The following is a 22,890-nucleotide window of genomic DNA, read 5'->3' on the forward strand; positions in this document are numbered from 1 at the left end:
TTATCCTCACATGAAATTTGAATATAAAAAGAAACTCGTTTTTCATTATACTAGAAATAAATTGGTGAAAATATACGTTTAAAACATTGAATAAATAAATGAATAAACAAATGAATAAATAAATAACCCAGGTGATGATCAATGAATAAATAAATTGGTGAAAATATATGTTTAAAACATTGTAATGATCTAAATATTTACGAACATTTTTCATACATTATGCATTAAAAAAAAAAACTTGTTATTATATTTCAACAACTTATACATTATGCTAAATTGCTAACTCACATAACTAGACACAACAACTTATACAAATCTGTGCGGATAATGGATATAAGGTCCCTCATAAGAATAAGATACGAATGCTATACATAATCTTGTCTAAGTCAGTGGTTTGTTCCAGGATTTAAGTAGTCTGAGAAAAGATCAAATACAGACAAGATTGTGTCAGCCGTTGACTTATGATCAACTAGGAATCTAATCTGAACGCATCTCGAGACTGATTTATTTCTTTAATACAAAATTATACTATTTGACAAAATAAGAGGAAGGTGTTGAATCTTTCTGGACTCTGGATCTGCCAATCATATGACAGCCACAAGCAATTATTCTGAATCTCCCCCAGTAAATGGGAAGCAGCTATTAATCAAACATTTCTTCTTTCTTGTTCTCTGGTTATGGTTAGAAGAAAAGCTTCCAAAAGGTAAATAAATCTCTTTCAAGAAACTCATCTAGTCATACATGTTTACTTTTTGGTCTCTATGTTCTTGAATCCCAAAAGATTTGGTCTCTTTCCTTGCCTTGTGGGTTTCTAAAAATATCTGTTTTCCTAGGATCTTTCATGAGTTTGATCGAGGCTTGAACTCAAGTAACCGAAAGAATCTTCCTTTTTGTTCTTTCGTGCAGCTGTTTTTTTCCGTGAGTTTATAAGTATATAAAAGAGAGAGAGAAAGATGTATATGATTGAGAGCAAAGGAGGAGCAATTGCATGTATGCTCTTGGCTCTGCTCTTCTTAGGGACATGGCCAGCTATCATGACTCTGACCGAAAGACGCGGTCGACTTCCTCAACACACTTATCTTGACTACACACTCACAAATCTGTTAGCTGCTGTGATCATAGCGTTGACACTAGGTGAAATAGGTCCAAGCAGACCCAATTTCATCACACAGCTTTCTCAAGTCAGTCCCATATTCATTCATACTTCTCTTTAAAAATCTTGTCTAAAAATATTTTGTTGAAACGCGGTTTTGTATTATTATAGGATAATTGGCAGTCAGTGATGTTTGCAATGGCTGGAGGAATAGTTCTTAGCCTTGGAAACTTAGCAACACAATATGCTTGGGCTTATGTTGGTTTATCAGTTACTGAAGTCATCACAGCTAGTATCACTGTTGTTATTGGTAAAGTCTTGTTTCTTTTAACTGATTTTTTCCTCTGTTTCTTCTTCTCTTGTTTGTATGAACTTTCTTGTTTTTTCTAGAACAGGCACAACTTTGAACTATTTCTTGGACGATAGAATCAACAGAGCTGAGGTCCTTTTCCCTGGCGTCGCTTGTTTCTTGATCGCTGTTTGTTTCGGCTCAGCTGTTCATAAATCAAATGCTGCTGATAACAAATCTAAACTCCAAGATTTCAAAAGGTTTGGAAAAACATTCACAACTAGATACTTTATTATACTTCGGTTTGGTACTAATATTGTTCTTTGTTTCAGTCTAGAGACTGCTTCTTCCTTCGAAATTGAAAACAAATCTTCAAACAACGAGTTATCGAAAGGGAAAGCGAAAGAAGGGACTGCAGCTTTTCTCATAGAGATTGAGAAACAAAGAGCCATCAAGGTTGAACTTGAAACATACACTTCCTTTACCTTTAAGAGATTTAACTGATGTGTATATTTACATTCTCTGATGATTCATGATTTGTATTGACGACAGGTCTTTGGGAAAAGTACAATAATTGGATTGGCGATAACTTTCTTTGCTGGTATCTGCTTTTCTCTGTTCTCACCTGCATTCAACTTAGCTACAAACGATCAATGGCACACTTTGAAACATGGAGTTCCAAAACTCAATGTGTACACTGCCTTCTTCTACTTCTCAGTCTCTGCGTTTGTGATTGCTCTCATACTAAACATCAGGTTTCTCTATTGGCCTATACTTGGTCTTCCAAGATCTTCTTTCAAGGCTTATCTAAATGATTGGAACGGGCGAGGCTGGTCTTTCTTGGCTGGATTTCTCTGTGGATTTGGCAATGGCCTTCAGTTCATGGGCGGTCAAGCCGCAGGATATGCAGCTGCAGACGCTGTTCAGGCACTTCCACTTGTGAGTACATTTTGGGGGATATTGTTGTTTGGAGAATACAGGAGATCATCAAGAAGAACATATACACTTCTCATCAGTATGCTTCTTATGTTCATAGTAGCTATTGCGGTTCTTATGGCCTCGTCGGGACATAGAAAATGACTTGGATAGGCCACTCATAGAAACGTCTACAAGCTAAACAGCCAAAAGAATCACAACTTAAGTTTATAAAATTGTAAGAAACCAAACGGTAGAACAGCTTCTCAAACGGTGCTTGAGAGGATGGAGAAGACCACTGAAGAAAGGGTGAGTAACTTCACTAATAGCTGAGAACATGTTCAAGTCTTTGTTTATATTTTACCAAAGAATACTTCTTTGTTGGTTTCTGTCTTACGGCTTTGGTAACAACAATTGGTTAGATTGTCTTTGTTTACACATCAGAGAAAGAAAACTATAGTTTATTAGTCAACTGTCAAAAAAAAAAACAATAGATTATGGCTACTTGAGATTTATTTATTTGATAGAAAATGGGAAGCTAAGTCCTTGAAATCTGAATCTGCCAATCAAATGAGAAATTAAGTTATTTTGTTACTTGTTCTGTCTCTGTTCTCTGGTCTTCCTCGAAGTCAAAGTTAAGACAAAAGGTAATCTCTTTCAAGAAACACACTTAGTCAGTTATAAAATTTAGTGAATCAGAGGTTTGAGCTTTATGTAAATCTTCTTGTATCACTGTATCAGCATGTGTCTTGTGTTAATGTTCTAAAGAACCTTAAACAAAAAACTAGATTCATCTTTATCACGAGATATCAAATGGCAACAGAAGAATCTCACTTCTTTACTATGCCTGCAGCGCTATTAAAATGTATGTGATAGAGAGCAAAGGTGGAGCAATCACTTGTATGCTCTTGGCTCTGCTCTTCTTAGGGACATGGCCAGCTATCATGACTCTAACCGAAAGACGCGGTCGACTTCCTCAACACACTTACCTTGACTTCACACTCACAAACCTGTTAGCTGCGATTATCATAGCGTTTACACTAGGCGAAATAAGTCCAAGCAGACCAAATTTCATCACACAACTTTCTCAAGTCAGTTAAAGAACTATTCTTACACATCTCACTTTCACAATCTTGCAGTTTTTGAAATGTAAACGTGTTTTTAATCACAGGATAATTGGCAGTCTGTGATGTTTGCAATGGCTGGAGGAATTTCTCTTAGCCTTGGAACCTTAGCAACACAATATGCTTGGGCGTTTGTTGGTTTATCAGTCACTGAAGTCATCACAGCTAGTATCACTGTTGTTATAGGTAAAACTCTATTTTCTTCAACTACTTTTAAGTTCTAACTGATTCTTGAGCTTTTTGTTTTCTGTGTCTAATGCATAGGAACAACTTTGAACTATTTCTTGGATGATAGAATCAACAGAGCTGAGATCATTTTCCCAGGCATCGCTTGTTTCTTAATCGCTGTCTGTTTCGGGTCAGCCGTTCATAAATCAAATGCAGCTGATAATAAATCCAAACTCCAAGATTTCAAAAGGTTAAAATCTGATTTACAAGTAGTGCTTTGTTTCGGTTCAGGTTGGTGGCACTAATCTTGATCTTGTTTTCAGTTTAGAGACTACTTCTTCCTTCCAAACAGACACAAATCCTGAAACCAACGGTTTAGCAAAAAAAGGGACTGCAGCTTTTCTTATAGAGCTTGAGAAACAAAGAGCCATCAAGGTTGAAACAGGCTTTAACTTTATCATTCCTTAACAGAAACAATATCAAGATTTTGCATCAATACTATTCTCTGACAGTTCAAGATTTGCATGGACAGGTTTTTGGTAAAAGCACAATAATTGGACTGGTGTTAACATTCTTTGCTGGCGTATGTATCTCTTTAATCTCACCAGCAGTTAGTTTAGCGACAAATGATCAGTGGCACACTTTGAAAAATGGGGTTCCAAAACTTAATGTTTACACAGCCTATTTCTACTTCTCAGTTTCTGCATTTGTGATTGCTCTGATACTTAACATCAGATTTCTATATTGGCCTATACTTGGTCTCCCAAGATCTTCTTTCAAGGCTTACTTAAATGACTGGAACGGTCGAGGCTTGTCTTTCTTGGCTGGATTTCTCTGTGGATTTGGTGATGGTCTTCAGTTTATGGGCGGTCAAGCCGCTGGCTATGCTGCTGCAGGCGCTGTTCAGGTTTAGATTAGAAACCTCTTCTCTGTTTCAATGATTTAAAGACTGAAAATAAAAACCTTACTTTTGATTTTGATGAGTTTCAGGCACTTCCACTTGTGAGCACTTTTTGGGGGATAATGCTGTTTGGAGAATACAGGAGATCATCAATAAAAACATATATACTTCTTATATGTATGCTTTTTATGTTCATAGTGGCAGTCGCGGTTCTGATGGCCTCATCGGGGCATAGAAAATGAGTTGAAAAGGTTATTTACAGCGATGCTATCAATATCTTTGGCACTAAAAGGAAGAGTGAGCAACTTATCTAATGGCTGCAACATGTTAAATATCTTTGGCCGGACTCTGATCGTCCTGCAAATTGCGGTTTCTTCAATCTTGCCACAAGTAAGATCACATGGCCTAAGAAGTTCGGTGTTTACATGGTATGCCTTCCTTCTATGTGTTTTTGCTTTGACATTTGGCTTTAAACTTTCTGCTTTTCTTTCTCTTATGTTAAACAAAAGACAATAAAGTTTCTCTGTTGTATTACAAAATACAATTCGTAAAGCTTTTATCATCACTCTTCAATACCCCAAATCTTATTTATTATCATTAATCTTAAAACACATCAAGTTGTTTCACTATAGGTTAAGCCTAAGCTCAGTTGTTTCTGAAACTGTAAACGTCATTAGTTGTTCATATTTACAACAGAAGAAGCTCCATGGGGGTCTTATTCTTCTTCTCTAACATAAGATTTCAGAGAGGGAATACTTTTTTGTGCTTGAAGTATAACACAAAACCAAAATACAATAATCCGCATGCTACACCTGTTATCAGCAAAACATACTGAAAAGTCGTCGGATTCTGGAAAACAGAGTCTTGCAAATTCATCCCGAAGACAGCGGTTACAGCGGCAAAAATGGCAGCCACAAAGGTTGCTGCGGTGAGAAGCAGTTGAAACTGAATTAACTGATTCTGCACATTCCCCTAAGAAAAAATGGACAAATTCAGAGACCAAAAACAAGATTACAAAAAACTTGATTTTTGTCTGTCCTTACCAGTTTAATGTTGATCAGGTCCTCTGTATCATCTATATACTCTTTCAGCTGCAAACACAAGATCATGATCAAAATGATGAAACAACATGTAGATGTAGTTGAGAAGATAGACTAAGAATCTAACCGATGATAATTTGCTCAGAGTGTTATCAACAACGACGAAGTAAGCTTCTAGTAACATCTCTAGTTGATCGATGTTCTCTCCGCTGCTAGAGGAGCTTAATAAGCTTCTATGTGAGCCAACAATACTGCTAAAAGCTCTCTGAAGCTTCCCAAAGTTTCCACTTGTTGACCCCACAGGTGAAACCGGCGCAGACTTCGAAACTATTCCGGAAGAGTCAAAGTCCTCACCAATGTTATCTCCTAGATCCTCTGACGCATGAGCTTCAGCTCTTTCTTTTTTCTCAGTCAAGTACATCTCAGCCATGTCAGCATCATCATCCATTAAATGTTCTATTTCATCACAAACCTGCAAGTTTTGACCTCCAAAATCAAATTAGGGTACTAAGGCTTTTTTTTTCAAATTTAAAGAGTCTTTTGTGTTTCACCTTCTGAACTTTCTGTGTTAAGGTAAGAAGACGGCCTTTTAGCCTGCGCACGTGTTCTAGATTAAGGGTACTGATGTTAGTGGCTAGTTCATCAAGAACAGGATACACCTCCATCTCAAGCTCATTTACCTATGAAAATTACATTCACCAAAACTTTGGAGCTTAACTATAGCTTAAAAGCTCATTTTATAGTTACACGAGAAGACAGTGTGGCATACCTGTGCATCTAAAGACAAGCAAGACAATTCTAAAACCAACTCCAAGGCTTTAAATTCAAAGGGCAAATCATCTGAAACCAACACATATAACAGTTTTGGTCAGCAATCTAATCAAATATCATAATTCCTGGAAACAAAAGCTTATATCAAAATCAACTGACCTATAAGATTTAAGTGTTGGTTCGATTGGAGACGTTTACACAATTCAGACTGGTACTGAACAACAGATGCATCCCTAGCATTCATGAGAATAACCTCTTCAGCTGTGATTATACACCTGATCTTCTCAAGGCTGACCACTATCGCTCTCTCACGTCCCAAAATACTCGAAGGGTAGATAAACAAAGGGTCAAGTAGTCTCAAATCCCTAGATGGTAAGGAACAACGCTTCATTATAGTCGCCTTGTCAAGCTCCAAAACCGCCGAGTTCCCATCTTGATCAATCTTCACCCAAGAACGACTAGATTGGCCTCTCTTCTTGAGGCCAGAAAACGGATGCCCACGGTTATTTTGTCCTTCTAGATGATTAACCGGTCTACCAATTTTTTGCGAGGATATGAAATCCGGAAGATTAGAAACCGAAAATGGATCCAGCTGGTCTCCCATGTTTGCTCTTTTCTCTCTTTATTACAATATACTAAACAAACTCTAACCAGTCAGATGAACAGTTTACAGTGAAGCAGTCGAAATAGAGTCTTTTTTGCCACAGTTCTCCAACCTGAAAACAACAATATTGACATGAAACTCAATATTCAATTTTGCAAACTCACAAATCAAAAGATAATACTTTTCACCAAGAATCCACCTTTTCAAATCTCTAACCAATCTAGGTTTGAATAACTTCGTCTTAAGTTCTTAAAGATGCTAAAATGAAGAAAAGGAACATAATTTACAGTTAACGAATATCCAATTCTCAAATTCAGTATCTCAATTCCAAGAATTCCACCTAAAAAAAACTATAAAATACACAAATCGCACTGATCAATTAGGTCTACAGTATATCATATCCATTCCCAAATACATCGCCGAACAAAAGCCAAGAATCCAAAAAAAGGAAGAAACTTTGAAAGACCATAAACATCTTCAAGCAAACTAAAAACTCCAAATTCCAAAATAAAAACTTCACCTTTCGTTTACAAAGCTTTCACTTTTCCAAAAGTCCAGCAGCGACAGAAGAAGAAGAACACAGCTTTTGTTCTTTATAAGTTTAATGTATCTGAAAGCCACGTGTTAAAAAGTAAAGGCGTATATCTATTGGATAGAACACGGTTTCTTACAAAGACCGTCACACAGAGGATCATTTTTATAAAACAGAATCAGATAAGAGTCGTCGACATGGCGCGTAACGCAGCCATGGTTTTGTTAGTTAAAGTTCCGAACTTTACGAGATACCTTTCGTTCTGCTTCTCACCAAAACTACGAACAGAAACCAAACCCTAGATCCCCTTTTCCTCATCTTGATTTTTCTTCTTCTTCCTTCGTTTTCTCTAACAAAAAACGAAATTTTCACAAGTTAATCCCCACAAGTGAAACAAGAATCTTCATCACTGAGATCAAAATCGTTTTCAAGGTATGTTTTTTCGATGTATATCGGTTTTGAACACGAGAAATGGCTAAAAGGATTGATTGCTTTCGCTTGTTAGTTTAGGTGTTATGGAGTCTGAACATGAAGAAGATGTGTTATCAAAACCAAAACATGATGAAGATGGAAACAAGGAAGGTTCATTAGGAGATGGAGAAAATGGAGATGCTGATGGTGAGCATAAAATGATATTTTCAGAGGAAACAGGAAGTGTCATCATTCACTCAGAAGCACATTCAAGATCATCATCATCTTCTTCATCTTCATCGTCATCTTCTTCATATTTATCGCCACCAAAAGATCTACCTGAAGACGGCATAGAATCATCGAATGAACCGGAGATTTCTTCACCTCCTGTTCAAGTAATGGATAGGGATGATGATGATGATAACGGAAACTATGACCCGAATAGGATTCCATCTTCGGTTTTCGAGAGAAGCAAATCGAATATACCAGCTGAATGGAGCTGTACTTCGAACGAATCTCTCTTCAGCATTCATTTAGGACGCAACAGTTTCACTGCTGATTTGATGAAATCAGGCGAGCTCTATAAATCAGGAGAGTTACTCGCGTACAGTCCCGCACTTCCTATGCCTCCTCCACCAGGATCAGAACCAAAACCAGTCGTAGAAGAACCGAAAGTTGTTGATTCGAGAAAGGAAGAAGAAGTTGTACTAGTAGAAGATGCACATACATCTTCATCTGATGAAGAAGAGGAAGAGAAGAGAGAAAGCCATGAGAAAGAACAACAACCAGCTGTTTCTTGGAAAACTCCTTCAACTTCTTACCATTCTAACCAAAGCTCAAACAGCGCCCATTCCTTCTCTTTCCCAATGTACGCACTCCATCCATGACCATGCCTGATATGCATTTCCTTCTCTCGCTTTCTCTGGATTTGTTTAAGTTCTTCGCCTTTTTTGTTTTACAGCTTGGCAGGAGCTGCAAGTGATTCAAGAAAGGTAGAAACAGAGGAGCAGAAGAAACAAGCACAAGAAGCAAAACAGCCACAAGAGTCAGAAAAACCAGCAGATGCAGCAAATCAAAAGCAGTCAATGTGTAGGTGGTTCTCATGTTTTCCTCCATGTCCTTGGTGTTGCTCTTCCTGCTCTTGTGCTTGATTCTGTTTTGCTGTTTTATTAGACAAAAAAAAAGCTGTGGAGTTTATCTCCTAAAAAAGGTCAGGTAGGTCAATAGAACCTTGAATCAATTTAATTTTGATCTCTCCTATCTTCATGAGAAGATGCACAGATCAAATAGTGAAGAAATATGTTCCAGATTTATCCCAAAACAAAATCTCAAACCGAAAAGATCATCAACTAGAATATCAACGAAAACTAAAATCTGTTTTAACATAGCCTAAAACCTCAGATTCTCAACCAATGAGCAAAATTTGGAAGAAGCAAAAACTACTCTAGTTTTTGGCCCCAGTATTGCCATGGCCGTTGTTCTGGTGTGCTTTACCATCCCCATCAGTCTCACTGTTCCGTCTGCCATAGCCTCGTCCTCCATTGACACCATTGCCCCGAGGTTTGTATCCATCGTTTCTGTAACCATTCTCATTCCTATAGTAACCACCGTTGCTTCGTGCAGACGATCTGCTGCCATTTTGATTGTTGCTACCTCCTGCAGAATCCAAAAACAACAATAAAGATTAGGCTTTTGCTTTTACATTTGAATAAATTAAATGATGGATACATTATTGCCTTAAGAATTTCCTTAAGAAACTTGCCTCGCTTTTCTTCAATAGATGCTCTTCGGTTCCCAACTATGATTGGAGATTCCTTGTGAGCCTAGAGTTGTGCAGTTAAAGATCAGAAATCAAAAAGTTCAAATTACAGTACATTGCAGTTGAGAGTTTGATTTGGCAAACATAAACATACCAGGAAGACATTTTTTATTGCTTCACCATTTTCGAATGCCACAAACCCGAAACAGTTCTTTTGTTCCTGAAAAGTCAAAAGATTTTTAAACGAGTGAGTCAACTAGGGACTATGGTTTCGAAACCATGCAAATACATTATTTGTTAAGATCATTGAAAGAATAACTGACCGGGTAACTTCTGACTTGGATACCATCTTTTCTAATAGCTCCAAAACCTTTGAATGTTTCATAGAGTTGCTCGATAGTCGCATCCAAAGGCAAGTTTGCAACAAATACGGAACTACTACCCTTGGCTGATACGCAGAAATATAATTAATCAAATGAACAACGGCAACAAGAAGATTCCAGTTTCATCGTTCTTAACACTATTACGCTGAATAACCAACCTGGCTGTTCAATGGTTTTAGCAGAAGCCTGTCCAGGAATTGGGGAAGGAGCCTTAGCCTTAGTCTCAGGAGCAACAGTCGGTTTCTCGACACGTTTAGGCTTAGTTGGTGAAGCTGTAACATGGAATGAATTTCCGTTTTGAGCCAGAGATTGGACCTGTATGATTGAAGCACAGCAGGAGATTAGAGGATATTATACGGGAAAATAATCTAATAGATTATGAAACCAAGCACAAAGAAGGAGACTCACAAGAATTGATGCAAAGGATTTCTTGGGAGCCTCCTCTTGAAGTTTGGCTTCAGCAGCTTTAGTGACATTGGGGACATTTGCAGGTTTTGACACCGTAGTTTTAGCTTGAGTAGGGACAACAACCGCCTCTACAGTTTCCTTTGCAGCCTCTGCTAGTCAAAGCAAACACCATATGAATCAAAACAATGTCAAGATGGTGAATTTTTTCGGATTCTTGATAAATTAAACCATTGGTAAAGTACTAACCGGTGACACTCTTTGTTGGCTCGATTACTTGAGGAGTCTCCTCAACCTCCTTGGTAGCTTCTGGTACAGCAATCACATCAGACACATACCTAAAGGTATCATTCAGCACAAAGTAGCTTCCATTGCGAGGCACAAGAAAGAAACTTTGAGAAAACTTCCTTCTTCCTCCATCTTTTCCAATCACTAAACCCGTGACTAGAGTCACAACACCATTCTTTAAAGATGGTTGAGAATCAGCAGTCAGAATCTCGATCTCCGAGTTTTTGTAGTCAATGGACATGATCTGATCATTAATACCCTGCAAACACACAATAGAACAAACTTCATAAAAAAAACTATCTTGATTCCATTAAGACAGACTATATATATACAAAGTGACTATGACATTAAAGGAACTTACTTTCAAGGATTTGATAGGAACCATCTCACCATCGAGACCTGGCCGTAAAAGCCCACTGTTCTCGAGATAGAATTTGTGAACTTCTGCGGGTGATTCATAAAGGTGGGTATAGTACTTCTGAACAAAGGCATTGCCCACAGTGCCTGGATCTACTAACGGAGCGTTTGATTCAGTTGTCATCTCTGCACAAATCGAAACAGAATCATACACAAGAGTCACAAAAGGAGGGTTCTTTCATCAAAGATAAGAACAACCCCACAAGCACTTATCAAGAAAAAAGAACTCCAAAGTTACACAGAGTACGTTCATGTTTCTTGAACTCCCTAACTCTAATCTATCTGCCAATTCAATATAACTGTAAAATCTTCAAAGTAGTACAAAACCCACAAAACAAAAGACTTAGAACTGTACTTTGTGGATCTAACAGTACGAAATTGCAAAGTACAGATATTTTGTTTCTCCAGAAGTAAATTGAAGTGTTACAGATCTAAAGTGAAAGGTTTAAACTTTGCGGCAAATTGAAGCAAAACAACAAAAAAAGGGATTGGAAAATAGAGTAAGAAGTATGAACAAGAAGCAATTACCTGGTCAATTGGAGAAGACAATAAGAATCAATTTCACAACAAGAGATAGAGGAAGAGTTTACTTGTTGTGATTGGGTTATATATGGCTTCTAGGGTTTTTTTACATTTCAATCTCCGACAAGAATTGGGATTTCGTTTTTTTCTTCTACTTTTTGTATGTCATCCAGTAATATCTGGCCACGTAATCATATAGCACAGAGTAATGCATGATGGGCATACTTTTTAAAATTTTTTTTTTTGTTTTTCTATCTAATAATATTAGTGAAGATTTATATCCTTTTCCAAATCCTACTCATTGATTTTGATTAGCTGTTTTAATGATTTTCAAATCCTGTATTAATTGGTGAAAAAAGAAAAATAAAATCCTATTTTGATTTCCAAATTCTAACTAACTAGGATTTAATCCGCGGTACACCGCGGGACAATATTTTTAATTTTAAAAATTTAAAATTTATATTGTATTTATTTGTTATTTTATTATTGTTTTATTGATTTAAAAAATATAAAATTCTACAGGTATTTGATATTCAAAGTATAGGATTTTTGTAGTGTTTTCAAGGTTTTAACCCGTGTGGTATATGTATAGTCTAGTAATACATTTATCCCCTGGTACACATCTAAAAGTGTTTAAACAAAAAACAATTCCACTTAACTCACTATATAAGATTAATGCCAACCCGTCTCACCAAAATCAAAACAAATTTTTGCGTAAAAAAAAAGTAATCAATATAAGTTTTTTTATCAAGTTTAATTATGTTAATTGTTTTACCAAATTAGCGTATTTATATAGTTTATAATTTTTACATGTCAATATATATAGTTTAAAATAATTAATAGAATTTCAATTTTTTGGTAATTTCTCAAAAAATAAAAAAAATAAACCAAATTATATGGGGTTTTTCAACATATTTAATGTGACATTTTAGAATTGGATTTTCAGTTTAAGAAATTTATTAATATTAATATAATTATGGATATTGTAAACTTTTGTTATGGAAAACCTGCTGTATATCATTTAAATTTGAAAGATTTTAGCATCCATAAAAATAGTTTGGAGATTTAATGGGTTAAAACTTTAATGGGTAGAGTTGTTTTTGTAAAAATTGGAATGGATAGATGTTGTTAAGATTTTATGGCAATAAATGTAACAAATGTTGGTCAATTAAAGAAAGTTTAGTATTTGACTTTCTCTGCAATGTTATTTATAAAATTGTTTTAGGGGTTAATGTTGTAAAGAAAATTAAATAATTAAAACTTAAAGGGCATAAACCAAAATGTACTTCAAAAATGTTAATATAGATTGTTTCTAGAACCTTTAGTTTTTTTATAAAATTGGCTTTCATATAAAATTGTATGTGATTTTGGTTTGTATTGGTTTGAAAATAATAATTGGTTTCAAATCCAGTGTTAATTGGTGGAAAAAGTAAAAAGAAAAATTCATATTTTGATTTCCAAATTTCAATTACTTGTTTATAGAACCTTCAGATTTTTTTAAAAATTGGCTTTCGTATAAAATTATATGTGATTTTGGTTTGTATTGGTTTGAAAATAATAATTGGTTCGTTAGGATTTCAAATTCCAATTACTTGTTTCTAAAACCTTCGGATTTTTTAAAAAAATTGGTTTTCGTACAAAATTGTATGTGATTTTGATTTCCAAATTCCAATTACTTGTATCTAGTTACTTTAGTTTTTTTAAAAAATTGGCTTTCGTATAAAATTGTATGTGATTTTGGTTTGTGTTGGTGTAAAAATAATAATTGGTTCGTTTGGATTCCAAATTCCAATTACTTGTTTCTAATACCTTCGGATTTTTGAAAAAATTGGCTTCCGTATAAAATTGTATGTGATTTTGGTTTGTATTTGTTTGAAAATTTATTTTTAAAATTGGCTTCCGTATCAAATTGTGTGTGATTTTGGTTTGTATTTGTTTGAAATTTTTTTAAAAAAAATGGTTTTCGTATAAAATTATATGTGATTTTGGTTTGTATTGGTTTGAAAATAATAATTGGTTCTTTTGGTTTTCTTTAATACAAAAAAAAAAAGCCCCCGGCGAGGATCGAACTCACGGCCTTTCGCTTACGAAGCGAACGCAATACCACTATGCTACGGAGGCGCTTTGTTCTACTTCGTCAATAATAGATTAAAACTTTAATGTTTGATTAACAGGCTTAAGCAATTTCGTTAACTCTTTTCTTTTGACGGAAGGAGACGGACGAGAAAGAGACGACGCCGGCGGCGAAATGTGCGGAATCGCAATTGTAGTGTGCGGCGTTCGTATCGAACTCTCGACGCTTGCTTCGTTTCTCTCAGCCCCCGAGCCTCCTTTTGAACGAGTAAATCTCTTCCTCTGATGCACTTGTGATTAACATCTCTTACCGTATTGGCGTTTGAGTTCATAGCTTTTAGTATGAATTGCTTTTGGGTTTGAAGTTTAGGGTTTTTGTTCTGTCTGAAGTTTAGCGTTACTGATAAAGCTTGAATCTTTAATTGAATTGGAAGACTGATTGTTCTTATGTAACTGTTTTGTTGGATGAAGTTTCGAATTCTGATATTTGGGTAGAAAGAAAGATTTACTCTTTTTTTGAGTTTTGATCGATGGCTAATAAAATATTTATTGAGATAAGGGAATTGGTTGTCCATAGATCAGTTCTTATTTGATCACATCAGAATTTCAAGTTTGCTAATTTGGTGTTTTCTTGGTGGTAAACCAGTTGCAAGTCTCTGTTGAAGATGTTAAAGTTGTCTTAAGCCAAAGAGGTCCTGATAGTGTAGGCGAAAAGACGATTCATCTTCGACCTGATGTACCAAATTGTGCTCAAGAGTCTGCGACTCTCTCTGTTGTTGAGGCTGGTGAAGAAACTTATAAGCTCGAGGAGACTACTCTTTTGGGTGAACTGCATTTTATTGGTTCTACATTACAGCTTAGAGGAACTAGTCCTATTAGACAGCCATTGGTGGATTCTTCTGGAAACATTCTAGCTTACAATGGTCTGCTTTACTTCTTAAGCTTTCTTCTAATTATCATGAGTTTGGTTTACACTATACAGTATACAATATTGATTGGTATATCTCCCTTTTAGGCGAAGTATTCGGAGGAATTGAACTTAATAGCTATGATAATGATACTGAAGTTCTTTTGAAGTCTTTAGAGAAAGCAAAATCTTTAGTTCCAGATGTTCTTTCCATGATTAAAGGCCCCTGGGCCATTATCTATTGGCAGGTAATTCTGTAACTTATACGCTATACTTTTTGTAGCAATATTATTTGCTCTTTGAACATTTTTCTCCATCAGGAAAGCTCAAGAACGCTATGGTTCGGTAAAGATGCTTTTGGTCGGAGGAGCCTTCTTGTTCACTGGCCAACTGTGGAAGACCCTCGTTTTCTTCTATCGTCTGTTTCACCAGCTGCTTCTGTAGCACACGGCTCAGGTTTGTATTGCTTGATAGTCATTTTTGTGTCTCTATGTACACTCCAGTTTTTGTATTGCTTTATGTACAGATAATTATTTTTGGCAGTATCAGATGCTGAAAATGGTAATAGAGGTCATAGGTTTTGGGAAGAGCTTCCATGTGGAGTGTACAGCATTTCTTTTGGGGTTTCAGAATCTGGTTTATGTATTCATGGTGAAGTCACGAAGCACGAATGGAGAAATCCCATTTGGAAAGAATTGATTGAATGGGAAAGGAAATCTGTTGCACCAAGACCTGAAGATTTATCAACATCATCGCTTAGTGGATTTCAAGAAGAGGGAGACAATGCTGTTTCAACTTCTTCAGGTACTGCTTCAGATTCGTTTGACTCCTCCAGTTCTGTCTGAATCTCATATGCCTGATAAGGCTTAGCTTTAGGACTTGCGCAGACAGTTTTGGTTGTGTTAAAGGAATCAGTGAGGCGGCGAACTTCACTTCATAACATTTTTCAAGTATGAGCTTTAACTTTCTCTTTCTCCAAGCATATTGTGTTTTCTTCTTAACACCTTATTGGCATAAACAGGGAGAAAAAGAAGTTGTCCCAGTAGCTGTTCTTTTCTCTGGTGGATTGGATTCGATGATTCTTGCTGCCCTTTTGGATCAGTGCCTTGATCCAATATGTAATCATTCCTCCCCGCTGTTTCTGTCTTAGGCATCAGTTCTGAAACTAATGTAAAAAAATATTAATGTCTATTTCTTCAGATGAAGTTGATCTCCTCAATGTCAGTTTTGACGGTCCGAATGCTCCTGACAGGATCTCCGCCAAGGCTGGAATAAAGGAACTAAAAACTATTGCACCATTGAGAAGGTTGAATTTTCAAATCTTTTTATCAAAGACGCATATATTATATGTTACTATCTATGTTGATACAAATGTTCTTGGAATTCTTAGCTGGAAACTTGTTGAGATTAATGCTGATCTGTCAAAACTAACCTTTGAGACAAAACGTGTTATGTCACTCATAAATCCTGCAGACACTTACATGGTAAACTTCAAAGTCTTGGAGGATTCTGATTACAATCTTCCGAACTTGATGTGAATTACACAATCTTCTTTTGCAATGTTCTAGGACCTCAACATTGGAACAGCACTTTGGCTTGCTGCTCGGGGTGATGGTTGGATTCATGAAGAAAGCGACAATCAAGCAGTAGAAGAAGATAACAGGCGGGTCAAGTATAAGTCTGATGCTAGAATTCTGCTTGTTGGCGCTGGTGCTGATGAGCAATGTGCTGGTTATGGTAGGCACAGAACAAAATATCGAAATGGGAGGTATATATATGTCTAAAGATACATTGTCTTATATAGATGTAAACGAACAATAACCTCATCTCATAAGTTATTTTCATTTTTTCCAGTTGGGTTGCGTTGGATCAAGAAATGAAATTAGATATGCAGAGAATTTGGAAAAGAAATTTAGGTCGAGATGATAGATGCATTGCAGATAACGGTAAAGAGGTATATGTGATATGTCACGTCAGAACTAGAAACCGAAATCATTTTCCTCTTTGTGCTCCGTTCTTACATGTTAAATATTACATTTTCAGGGGAGATTCCCGTTCTTAGATGAAGATGTGATAAAGACTCTCCTTGACATTCCCTTGTGGGAAATTGTGGATCTTGAGCAACCAAGTGGAAAGGGAGACAAGAAGATTCTTAGACAGGTGACTAAACAACAAAAGCTACCATTTTTTACTTTAAGAATGCCACAAGAATCATCCTATAAACTTCATAAACCTGACATGTTACCAAAAATCTTGAAGGTTGCAAAGTTGCTTGGTTTACATGAAGTTGCAAAGATGCCTAAGAGAGCAATTCAGGTAAAGAGAGGTTGAAAAGCTGAGAACAGACTTCAAACTAGTACAGTTGGGAGTTTTTTGTTGTTGTGTGTTTTTGCTATCTCACTATTGTTTTGGACTTTGGTTGTGGTTGTTTAGTTTGGATCAAGAATCGCTCGTGAATCAAACCGGAAGAATTTTGGAAGTAACCGTGCCGCAAACCAGGCTTCTGCCGGAAGCGTGAGATTCCACGCACCGTCACACTAATTTCCTCAGACTCATGATGTTAGACAACTATTGTTAGATCCATTTTGTTATCCATTGTATTCTATACAGATGACTAAGAGGAGAGTACGTTAAACAGAGTTTGATGACTCAATTTTTGAAAAAGTTACATGTTTTGAGTTTGATTGAACAAGAAGGGACTACATAATAAGAGGACTGTTAAAACTTAAAACGACTTAACCTTTTCGCCCAATTTTAAACAGTTTATAGAAAATAGGGTAAAATTGGAAAATCACAAACAAAACAAACAAAAACAAAAACCCTAAATTTAGTGTCTTAATCAGATTTGCTCCTCCGGCGCACCATAAACCCCTGTAAAGCCGTAAATCCCAAAGTTTGGTTCTTTTTGATGGAAACCGAAAGCAGTGTCTGCGACAACATCGTCGGAGAAGAGAAATGGCGAGCGGAAGCAGAAGTTGGTGGCAACGAGAGAGCTCTGCAAGCACTTCGAGAACTCATCATCTTCCCTTTTCGCTACCCTCTCGAAGCTCGAACTCTTGGTCTCAAAGTACACATCAACACCTCTGATTAGATTCATAGCTTCTGCATTTTGTTTTTCAATTGGTTTGATTAGCTCTGCTTTTACTCATCATTGCAGTGGCCTAGAGGATTGCTTCTCTACGGTCCTCCTGGAACCGGCAAGGTTAATACTCTGTTTCAAGCTTGAACTTTTCATTGTGCGTTGGAAACTTCAAAGTTCTCAACTTTGATCTTAATTCTTACATACGCTAATTCGCTCTGTATCGCAATTTTGATTATTGTAGACAAGCTTGGTCCGTGCTGTTGTCCAGGAATGTGATGCACATTTGATTGTTTTGAGGTACTTCCTTTTGTGTTGTAGCTTCTGTATTTTTTTATGGTCTAGAGGAATAGGCTAAAGCTAAGCTAAGTTTTGGTCTTTTTGTGTCAATGCTCTGTTCAGCCCTCATTCTGTACATCGTGCACATGCTGGAGAAAGCGAGAAGGTCTTAAGGGAAGCTTTTGCAGAGGCTTCTTCTCACGCTTTTTCAGACAAGCCCTCTGTGATTTTTATTGATGAAATCGACGTTCTTTGTCCTCGACGTGATGCCAGGTATTGCATCACTCAAGTATCTGTTACTTTGAGATTATAATTGTTATCTTGGTTTAGAGTTTTTAGAGCTCCAGCTTCTCTCAAAAATGCAGGCGAGAGCAAGATGTTCGTATTGCATCTCAACTCTTTACACTAATGGACTCAAACAAGCCTTCATCATCTGCACCAAGTGTTGTTGTTGTAGCATCCACAAATAGGTTCTTGTCTACCTTAAACAGTATACTAGTTTTTAAGTAACATCGTTGTGTATGAATGTAATGATTCAACGGTTTTTCCGATCTTGTCAAAAGGTTGGATGCGATTGACCCAGCACTAAGAAGGGCGGGACGATTTGATGCTTTAGTTGAAGTGAGCACACCAAATGAGGAGGATCGTTTAAAAATCCTCCAGGTAATTTCGAGTTCTTTGGTGGGATTGTTTATTGCTTTTTTTTCATGTAACTATTTTGTGAGCTTCGTGTTTGCTATTTTTTTTCAGCTGTACACAAAGAAAGTAAATTTAGATCCTAGTGTTGATCTGCAAGCCATAGCAACATCTTGCAACGGTTATGTTGGGGCAGATTTGGAAGCTCTATGTCGTGAAGCGACAATATCCGCAAGTAAAAGATCCTCAGATTCCCTTATTCTAACATCGGAAGACTTCAAGATTGCAAAATCTGTGGTTGGTCCAAGTATAACAAGAGGCATCACAGTTGAAATCCCTAAGGTCACATGGGAGGATGTTGGTGGTCTTAAAGACCTAAAGGTCAATACTCATTTGATCCATATCCATTGTTTTACTTGGCTGTACTGTATTCTCCATTGCGATAAATTGGTTTGGTTTCTTTGTGACAGAAAAGGCTCCAGCAAGCTGTTGAATGGCCAATAAAACATTCAGCTGCATTTGTAAAAATGGGCATATCGCCGATGCGTGGGATACTTCTCCATGGTCCTCCAGGTTGCTCAAAGACTACCCTTGCTAAAGCTGCTGCAAATGCTGCTCAAGCTTCCTTCTTTTCTTTAAGGTATAATTTTGTGCAGATCAGAAAGTTGACAACTTGATGTCCCTTTTGGTTGTGAAACTTGTTTAAAGGAACTGATTCCTTCTTGTGTTTTTTGTGTGTGGTGCGATATAGCTGTGCGGAGCTATTTTCTATGTATGTTGGAGAAGGTGAAGCATTATTGCGGAACACTTTTCAAAGAGCACGACTTGCTTCTCCAAGTATAATATTCTTTGATGAAGCTGATGTTGTTGCCTGTAAAAGGTTTGTTTCTGTCTCTCTCCTAACTCTTGCTTCGCGTCATAGACTGTTTAACATGTTTATTTCCACTGATCTTTGTAGAGGCGATGAGAGCTCAAGTAATAGTTCTACAGTTGGAGAAAGGCTTCTATCTACATTGTTAACTGAAATGGACGGTCTTGAAGAAGCAAAGGTAAACAAACGCTCATAGGCTATGATAGATTCTATCTCTGTTATCAGGTTGCAGTGATATTGATGGTTTTTGGTTTAGGGAATTCTCGTCTTGGCTGCCACGAACCGCCCCTATGCAATTGATGCTGCTCTAATGCGACCTGGTCGATTTGATCTCGTAAGTCCTCATATATGGATCTTTTAGATCAGACAAGTTCTTCAGAAATAACAAACCTCATTGTTACCCTTTTCTCAAAATGTCTTGTTTTAGGTGCTATACGTGCCACCGCCTGATCTTGAAGCCCGGTTTGAAATACTTCAAGTGCATACACGCAACATGACACTAGGAGACGACATTGATCTCAGAAAAATCGCTGAAGAAACTGAGCTTTTCACAGGTGCTGAGCTCGAGGGTCTATGCAGAGAAAGCGGAACTGTTTCCCTTAGAGAAAACATCGCAGCAACCGCCGTCTTCAATCGCCATTTCCAAACCGCAAAAAGCTCGCTTAAACCCGCATTAACAACCGAAGAAGTCGAAGCTTATTCATCATTCAGGAAGTCCAAAAGATCGACTTCAAAACCGATTCCGGTTAAGAAAAAGAAAGAGAGTTCAGCTGTTTTCGGTTTAGGATTCTCATGGCAATTTGGTGTTTTAAGCTTAATATTACTTGCTACTGGAAACTATTACTTCAACCACAGTAAACATGATTTACTAGTAGCTTCTGCTACATGAGACTTAAACTGCTCAAAGTTAAAAAAAAAAGGTTTCTTGTTTTGAACCGGTTTACTTAAACTATTACTCCAAATCCAAAATAATTATCTGAACTTTGGCAAACCTCCAACAAAATCTTAACCGGTTTTGGAATCATATATTATTTAAATCAAAGATATTTCGTTGAAAAAATGTGAATTTTTGTTTTAATTAACCAAAACTTGAAATCATTGGTTTTGTCGGTTAACCGATCAATTAAACCGGAACCCAGACATTAGCTAAACCGGAGTGCGTTTGCTTCTTCTTCTTCAGTTTCTTTTCCTCTTTTACATCAAAGGTGTGTTTCTTAAACCCTAAAATTCTCCAGATCGCTTTGATTTCGTTTCTTCGATCGTAGTTTCCACTGATTTAAATACTCGATTATGCTTATGAATTATGGTGTTTTATCCTCAATTTTAGGAGATTTTGTCTCTTCGTAGATTCAGGAATTTAGAATAGGTGACTCGATTCCAATGGTTTTGGTTCTGATTGTTCTTCGAATTTAATCAGAGAGATCTCTACGAACGATGATCATCGAAAGAGCTCGAGTTCCGTTGAGGCTATGGCAACAAGCTGCGGTGGCGATGGGATCTGCTATCGGTGCGTTGGTAGATCCTCGTCGAGCTGATCTGATCGCAGCTCTCGGTGAAACCACCGGTAAACCAGCTTTTGAAATGGTTCTTGAGAGGATGAAGAAGAGCGAAGAAGGAAGAGTGAGTTTCTTCAAACCTAAGTATTAAATAATCGATTTGATTTTGATGACCAATTGTGCAATGAGTGATTATGAACAAATACTTAGGTTGAGTTTGTGAATTTGATTCTTTCCTTTGATGGATTTGGTTTACAATAGTGTTTTGATCTTTTGGTGGTTTCTTTACTTTGAAGGCTATACTATTGGAGCGTCCTCGTGTTGTGTCAGAGCAAGTAGGTCATGCTTGGGATCTACCAGACAACACATTTGGAGCTGCATATGCTAAATTCATGGGATCTAGAAACTTCTCTCCAGATGATCGTCCTCCCGTAAGATTCATGGAGACGGATGAGTTGGCTTACGTAGCGACACGGGCTCGTGAAGTTCATGACTTATGGCACACTCTGTTTGGCCTTCCTACGAATCTTATCGGAGAGTCGGCTTTGAAAGTTATAGAGTTTGAGCAGATGTATCTACCGATGTGTATGCTTTCTGTGATTGGAGGCACTGTGAGGTTTAACGAGAAGCAGAGATCAATGTTCTTGAAACATTACTTTCCTTGGGCTGTTCGAGCAGGAAGGCAATGCACTGACCTCATGTCTGTGTACTATGAGCGTCACTTTAGTGAAGACTTGGAGCAAGTTCGAAGAAAATGGGGAATCATCCCAGCTCCTCAACATCCTAAATGATAAAAATCCAGTGTCATTTAGTTGAGCAATGATGACAATAAAATACTTAATGGTTTCATAAATTTGGTAGTGTTAAAGTGTTTTATGATATTTATGCTTACCACTTTACGAGAATAGAAAGAACAAAATAAAAATCTCAGTATTTCTATTTTTACCATCCAAATCTTAGTAGTTCTATTTTTATTCATCCATTTTCTATCCAAATACATTTTTTTTTTTCGTCCACAGATTTTCTATTATAAAATATGATTGTTAACTATAAGAGTGGGATGCTTTTTTGAAACACTAAGCTAAAGGAAAACAAATATATTTTGAAAAATTAAAGCCCAAACGAGGGAAACTATACAAAAAAAAATCTACAGAATCTGAAGGAACCACGAATGGAATAGTCCCAATTAAGCCCAAACAAGAGAACTACGGAGAAGGCGAGTTGAAGTGGAACGAATCACGGAACCTGACAGAGAATTTGACGAAGGAAGATGAACGCACTAGTTCAAAGAAGACGACCAAATAAACCTTCTAGCAAAACCGGAGCAAACCCAAACAAATGAGTAAATTGAATTATCCACAATTTGCAATAAGAGGAATCTGATTGAATACTCAGCCATGGAAGTGAAGACGACGAAGCTGAGCTTTGACAAAGTTAGGAAGACAAACAGAAACAACCTAAAACAAGAAGAAAATGGAACCGATGATGGTGCTGTGGAAGCCACCTATTGGAGAGAAACTATTGGTTGACGGTTAGGGCGAACGGTTCCTCGAAAGTGAGAAAAAAAAGTTTTTTTTATTGAAACATTAGACGACGAGTTTGGTTTCCAAGTTCTTCTTTGATTTTCTATCCAAATATTTACTGTAATAAAAAAATTAAATTATTATAAATATTTAAATTTATGGGGGCACAAACAACTACCGGTTTGGGGATCTCAAGATCTTATACAAATTAGTTTGTTAAATTTTGGAGGTCCAACACGAATGATTCATCCCGATGTGCTCGAGGACAAGTCATGATTGCTGGAAAGTAGAAACTATTACTTCAATCACACTAAACATGAATTACCATTAGATTCTGCTAAATGAGACTTAAACAGCACAATGTTAAAAGAGTTTCTAAATTTTGTTTTCTTCATAAATACCAA

The 22,890-nt window shown here is 36.8% G+C and overlaps 8 protein-coding genes and 1 non-coding gene across 11 annotated transcripts; 6 read left to right on the top strand and 3 right to left on the bottom strand.

Moving 5' to 3' along the window:
- LOC104790120 (ureide permease 1) lies at positions 495–2,764 on the top strand. Of its 2 annotated transcripts, XM_010515826.2 has the most exons (6): positions 505–703; positions 907–1,181; positions 1,265–1,403; positions 1,489–1,642; positions 1,715–1,838; positions 1,935–2,764. In XM_010515826.2, exons 2-6 carry the CDS (start codon positions 954–956, stop codon positions 2,460–2,462), a joined length of 1,173 nt encoding a protein of 390 aa, XP_010514128.1. In that variant the 5' UTR covers positions 505–703; positions 907–953; the 3' UTR covers positions 2,463–2,764. The 2 variants fall into 2 exon arrangements, with proteins under 2 accessions (XP_010514127.1, XP_010514128.1); XM_010515825.2 differs by having other exon boundaries at positions 495–703; positions 1,489–1,838.
- Positions 2,526–5,052, top strand: LOC104790119 (ureide permease 1-like). Its single transcript, XM_010515824.2, has 7 exons — positions 2,526–2,606; positions 3,151–3,388; positions 3,469–3,607; positions 3,686–3,839; positions 3,913–4,024; positions 4,122–4,496; positions 4,580–5,052. Exons 2-7 carry the CDS (start codon positions 3,161–3,163, stop codon positions 4,730–4,732), a joined length of 1,161 nt encoding a protein of 386 aa, XP_010514126.1. The 5' UTR covers positions 2,526–2,606; positions 3,151–3,160; the 3' UTR covers positions 4,733–5,052.
- LOC104790121 (magnesium transporter MRS2-5-like) lies at positions 5,064–7,512 on the bottom strand. The gene is made up of 7 exons (XM_019246623.1): positions 7,426–7,512; positions 6,461–7,017; positions 6,300–6,370; positions 6,082–6,210; positions 5,658–6,002; positions 5,534–5,581; positions 5,064–5,462 (listed from the first exon to the last, which is right to left on the bottom strand). The coding sequence occupies exons 2-7, from the start codon at positions 6,903–6,905 to the stop codon at positions 5,232–5,234; spliced, it is 1,269 nt and encodes a 422-aa protein (XP_019102168.1). The 5' UTR covers positions 6,906–7,017; positions 7,426–7,512; the 3' UTR covers positions 5,064–5,231.
- On the top strand, positions 7,653–9,001 carry LOC104790122 (uncharacterized protein DDB_G0271670-like). The gene is made up of 3 exons (XM_010515829.2): positions 7,653–7,869; positions 7,948–8,716; positions 8,810–9,001. Exons 2-3 carry the CDS (start codon positions 7,953–7,955, stop codon positions 8,997–8,999), a joined length of 954 nt encoding a protein of 317 aa, XP_010514131.1. The 5' UTR covers positions 7,653–7,869; positions 7,948–7,952; the 3' UTR covers positions 9,000–9,001.
- On the bottom strand, positions 9,069–11,734 carry LOC104790123 (ras GTPase-activating protein-binding protein 2). The gene is made up of 9 exons (XM_010515831.1): positions 11,629–11,734; positions 11,045–11,226; positions 10,645–10,942; positions 10,399–10,547; positions 10,149–10,305; positions 9,931–10,055; positions 9,762–9,827; positions 9,611–9,671; positions 9,069–9,504 (listed from the first exon to the last, which is right to left on the bottom strand). The coding sequence occupies exons 2-9, from the start codon at positions 11,222–11,224 to the stop codon at positions 9,293–9,295; spliced, it is 1,248 nt and encodes a 415-aa protein (XP_010514133.1). The 5' UTR covers positions 11,225–11,226; positions 11,629–11,734; the 3' UTR covers positions 9,069–9,292.
- Positions 13,672–13,743, bottom strand: TRNAT-CGU. The gene has a single exon. It is a non-coding gene; the product is annotated as a tRNA-Thr (tRNA).
- Positions 13,807–17,291, top strand: LOC104790125 (asparagine synthetase domain-containing protein 1-like). 2 transcript variants are annotated; one of them, XM_019246624.1, is made up of 14 exons: positions 13,807–13,963; positions 14,342–14,618; positions 14,711–14,850; positions 14,923–15,058; positions 15,146–15,406; positions 15,479–15,552; positions 15,624–15,720; positions 15,803–15,908; positions 15,993–16,086; positions 16,171–16,370; positions 16,457–16,556; positions 16,646–16,762; positions 16,862–16,918; positions 17,036–17,291. In XM_019246624.1, the coding sequence occupies exons 1-14, from the start codon at positions 13,871–13,873 to the stop codon at positions 17,141–17,143; spliced, it is 1,860 nt and encodes a 619-aa protein (XP_019102169.1). In that variant the 5' UTR covers positions 13,807–13,870; the 3' UTR covers positions 17,144–17,291. The 2 variants fall into 2 exon arrangements, with proteins under 2 accessions (XP_019102169.1, XP_010514134.1); XM_010515832.2 differs by having other exon boundaries at positions 15,152–15,406; positions 17,036–17,225.
- Positions 17,401–20,358, top strand: LOC104790126 (cell division control protein 48 homolog B-like). The gene is made up of 12 exons (XM_010515833.2): positions 17,401–17,669; positions 17,760–17,804; positions 17,926–17,981; positions 18,084–18,233; positions 18,326–18,430; positions 18,524–18,623; positions 18,711–18,977; positions 19,067–19,236; positions 19,348–19,476; positions 19,555–19,645; positions 19,724–19,801; positions 19,895–20,358. Exons 1-12 carry the CDS (start codon positions 17,511–17,513, stop codon positions 20,354–20,356), a joined length of 1,812 nt encoding a protein of 603 aa, XP_010514135.1. The 5' UTR covers positions 17,401–17,510; the 3' UTR covers positions 20,357–20,358.
- LOC104790127 (ubiquinone biosynthesis protein COQ4 homolog, mitochondrial) lies at positions 20,646–21,911 on the top strand. Its single transcript, XM_010515834.2, has 2 exons — positions 20,646–21,087; positions 21,260–21,911. The coding sequence occupies exons 1-2, from the start codon at positions 20,902–20,904 to the stop codon at positions 21,752–21,754; spliced, it is 681 nt and encodes a 226-aa protein (XP_010514136.1). The 5' UTR covers positions 20,646–20,901; the 3' UTR covers positions 21,755–21,911.

The sequence above is a fragment of the Camelina sativa genome, chromosome 6 (assembly GCF_000633955.1).
Source record: "Camelina sativa cultivar DH55 chromosome 6, Cs, whole genome shotgun sequence".
Classification (NCBI taxonomy): Eukaryota; Viridiplantae; Streptophyta; class Magnoliopsida; order Brassicales; family Brassicaceae; genus Camelina; species Camelina sativa.

What these genes read in the sequence shown, in the direction of transcription:
- LOC104790126 (XM_010515833.2), top strand. Translation starts at nt 17,511, where the DNA reads ATGGAAACCGAAAGCAGTGTCTGCGACAACATCGTCGGAGAAGAGAAA. An exon ending in GTCCTCCTGGAACCGGCAAG is followed by an intron (nt 17,805 to 17,925) that starts GTTAATACTCTG and finishes TGATTATTGTAG; the next exon opens with ACAAGCTTGGTCCGTGCTGT. An exon ending in GACCTGGTCGATTTGATCTC is followed by an intron (nt 19,802 to 19,894) that starts GTAAGTCCTCAT and finishes GTCTTGTTTTAG; the next exon opens with GTGCTATACGTGCCACCGCC.
- LOC104790121 (XM_019246623.1), bottom strand. Translation starts at nt 6,905, where the DNA reads ATGGGAGACCAGCTGGATCCATTTTCGGTTTCTAATCTTCCGGATTTC. An exon ending in CTCTGAGCAAATTATCATCG is followed by an intron (nt 5,582 to 5,657) that starts GTTAGATTCTTA and finishes TTGTGTTTGCAG; the next exon opens with CTGAAAGAGTATATAGATGA. An exon ending in ACCTGATCAACATTAAACTG is followed by an intron (nt 5,463 to 5,533) that starts GTAAGGACAGAC and finishes ATTTTTTCTTAG; the next exon opens with GGGAATGTGCAGAATCAGTT.
- LOC104790127 (XM_010515834.2), top strand. Translation starts at nt 20,902, where the DNA reads ATGATCATCGAAAGAGCTCGAGTTCCGTTGAGGCTATGGCAACAAGCT. An exon ending in AGAAGAGCGAAGAAGGAAGA is followed by an intron (nt 21,088 to 21,259) that starts GTGAGTTTCTTC and finishes TTTACTTTGAAG; the next exon opens with GCTATACTATTGGAGCGTCC.
- LOC104790119 (XM_010515824.2), top strand. Translation starts at nt 3,161, where the DNA reads ATGTATGTGATAGAGAGCAAAGGTGGAGCAATCACTTGTATGCTCTTG. An exon ending in TCATCACACAACTTTCTCAA is followed by an intron (nt 3,389 to 3,468) that starts GTCAGTTAAAGA and finishes TTTTAATCACAG; the next exon opens with GATAATTGGCAGTCTGTGAT. An exon ending in TAGTATCACTGTTGTTATAG is followed by an intron (nt 3,608 to 3,685) that starts GTAAAACTCTAT and finishes TCTAATGCATAG; the next exon opens with GAACAACTTTGAACTATTTC.
- LOC104790123 (XM_010515831.1), bottom strand. Translation starts at nt 11,224, where the DNA reads ATGACAACTGAATCAAACGCTCCGTTAGTAGATCCAGGCACTGTGGGC. An exon ending in CAATAAAAAATGTCTTCCTG is followed by an intron (nt 9,672 to 9,761) that starts GTATGTTTATGT and finishes GCACAACTCTAG; the next exon opens with GCTCACAAGGAATCTCCAAT. An exon ending in ATCTATTGAAGAAAAGCGAG is followed by an intron (nt 9,505 to 9,610) that starts GCAAGTTTCTTA and finishes TGGATTCTGCAG; the next exon opens with GAGGTAGCAACAATCAAAAT.
- LOC104790122 (XM_010515829.2), top strand. Translation starts at nt 7,953, where the DNA reads ATGGAGTCTGAACATGAAGAAGATGTGTTATCAAAACCAAAACATGAT. An exon ending in CATTCCTTCTCTTTCCCAAT is followed by an intron (nt 8,717 to 8,809) that starts GTACGCACTCCA and finishes TTTGTTTTACAG; the next exon opens with CTTGGCAGGAGCTGCAAGTG.
- LOC104790120 (XM_010515825.2), top strand. Translation starts at nt 954, where the DNA reads ATGTATATGATTGAGAGCAAAGGAGGAGCAATTGCATGTATGCTCTTG. An exon ending in TCATCACACAGCTTTCTCAA is followed by an intron (nt 1,182 to 1,264) that starts GTCAGTCCCATA and finishes GTATTATTATAG; the next exon opens with GATAATTGGCAGTCAGTGAT. An exon ending in AGAAACAAAGAGCCATCAAG is followed by an intron (nt 1,839 to 1,934) that starts GTTGAACTTGAA and finishes TATTGACGACAG; the next exon opens with GTCTTTGGGAAAAGTACAAT.
- LOC104790125 (XM_019246624.1), top strand. Translation starts at nt 13,871, where the DNA reads ATGTGCGGAATCGCAATTGTAGTGTGCGGCGTTCGTATCGAACTCTCG. An exon ending in TCAGTGCCTTGATCCAATAT is followed by an intron (nt 15,721 to 15,802) that starts GTAATCATTCCT and finishes CTATTTCTTCAG; the next exon opens with ATGAAGTTGATCTCCTCAAT. An exon ending in ACTATTGCACCATTGAGAAG is followed by an intron (nt 15,909 to 15,992) that starts GTTGAATTTTCA and finishes TGGAATTCTTAG; the next exon opens with CTGGAAACTTGTTGAGATTA.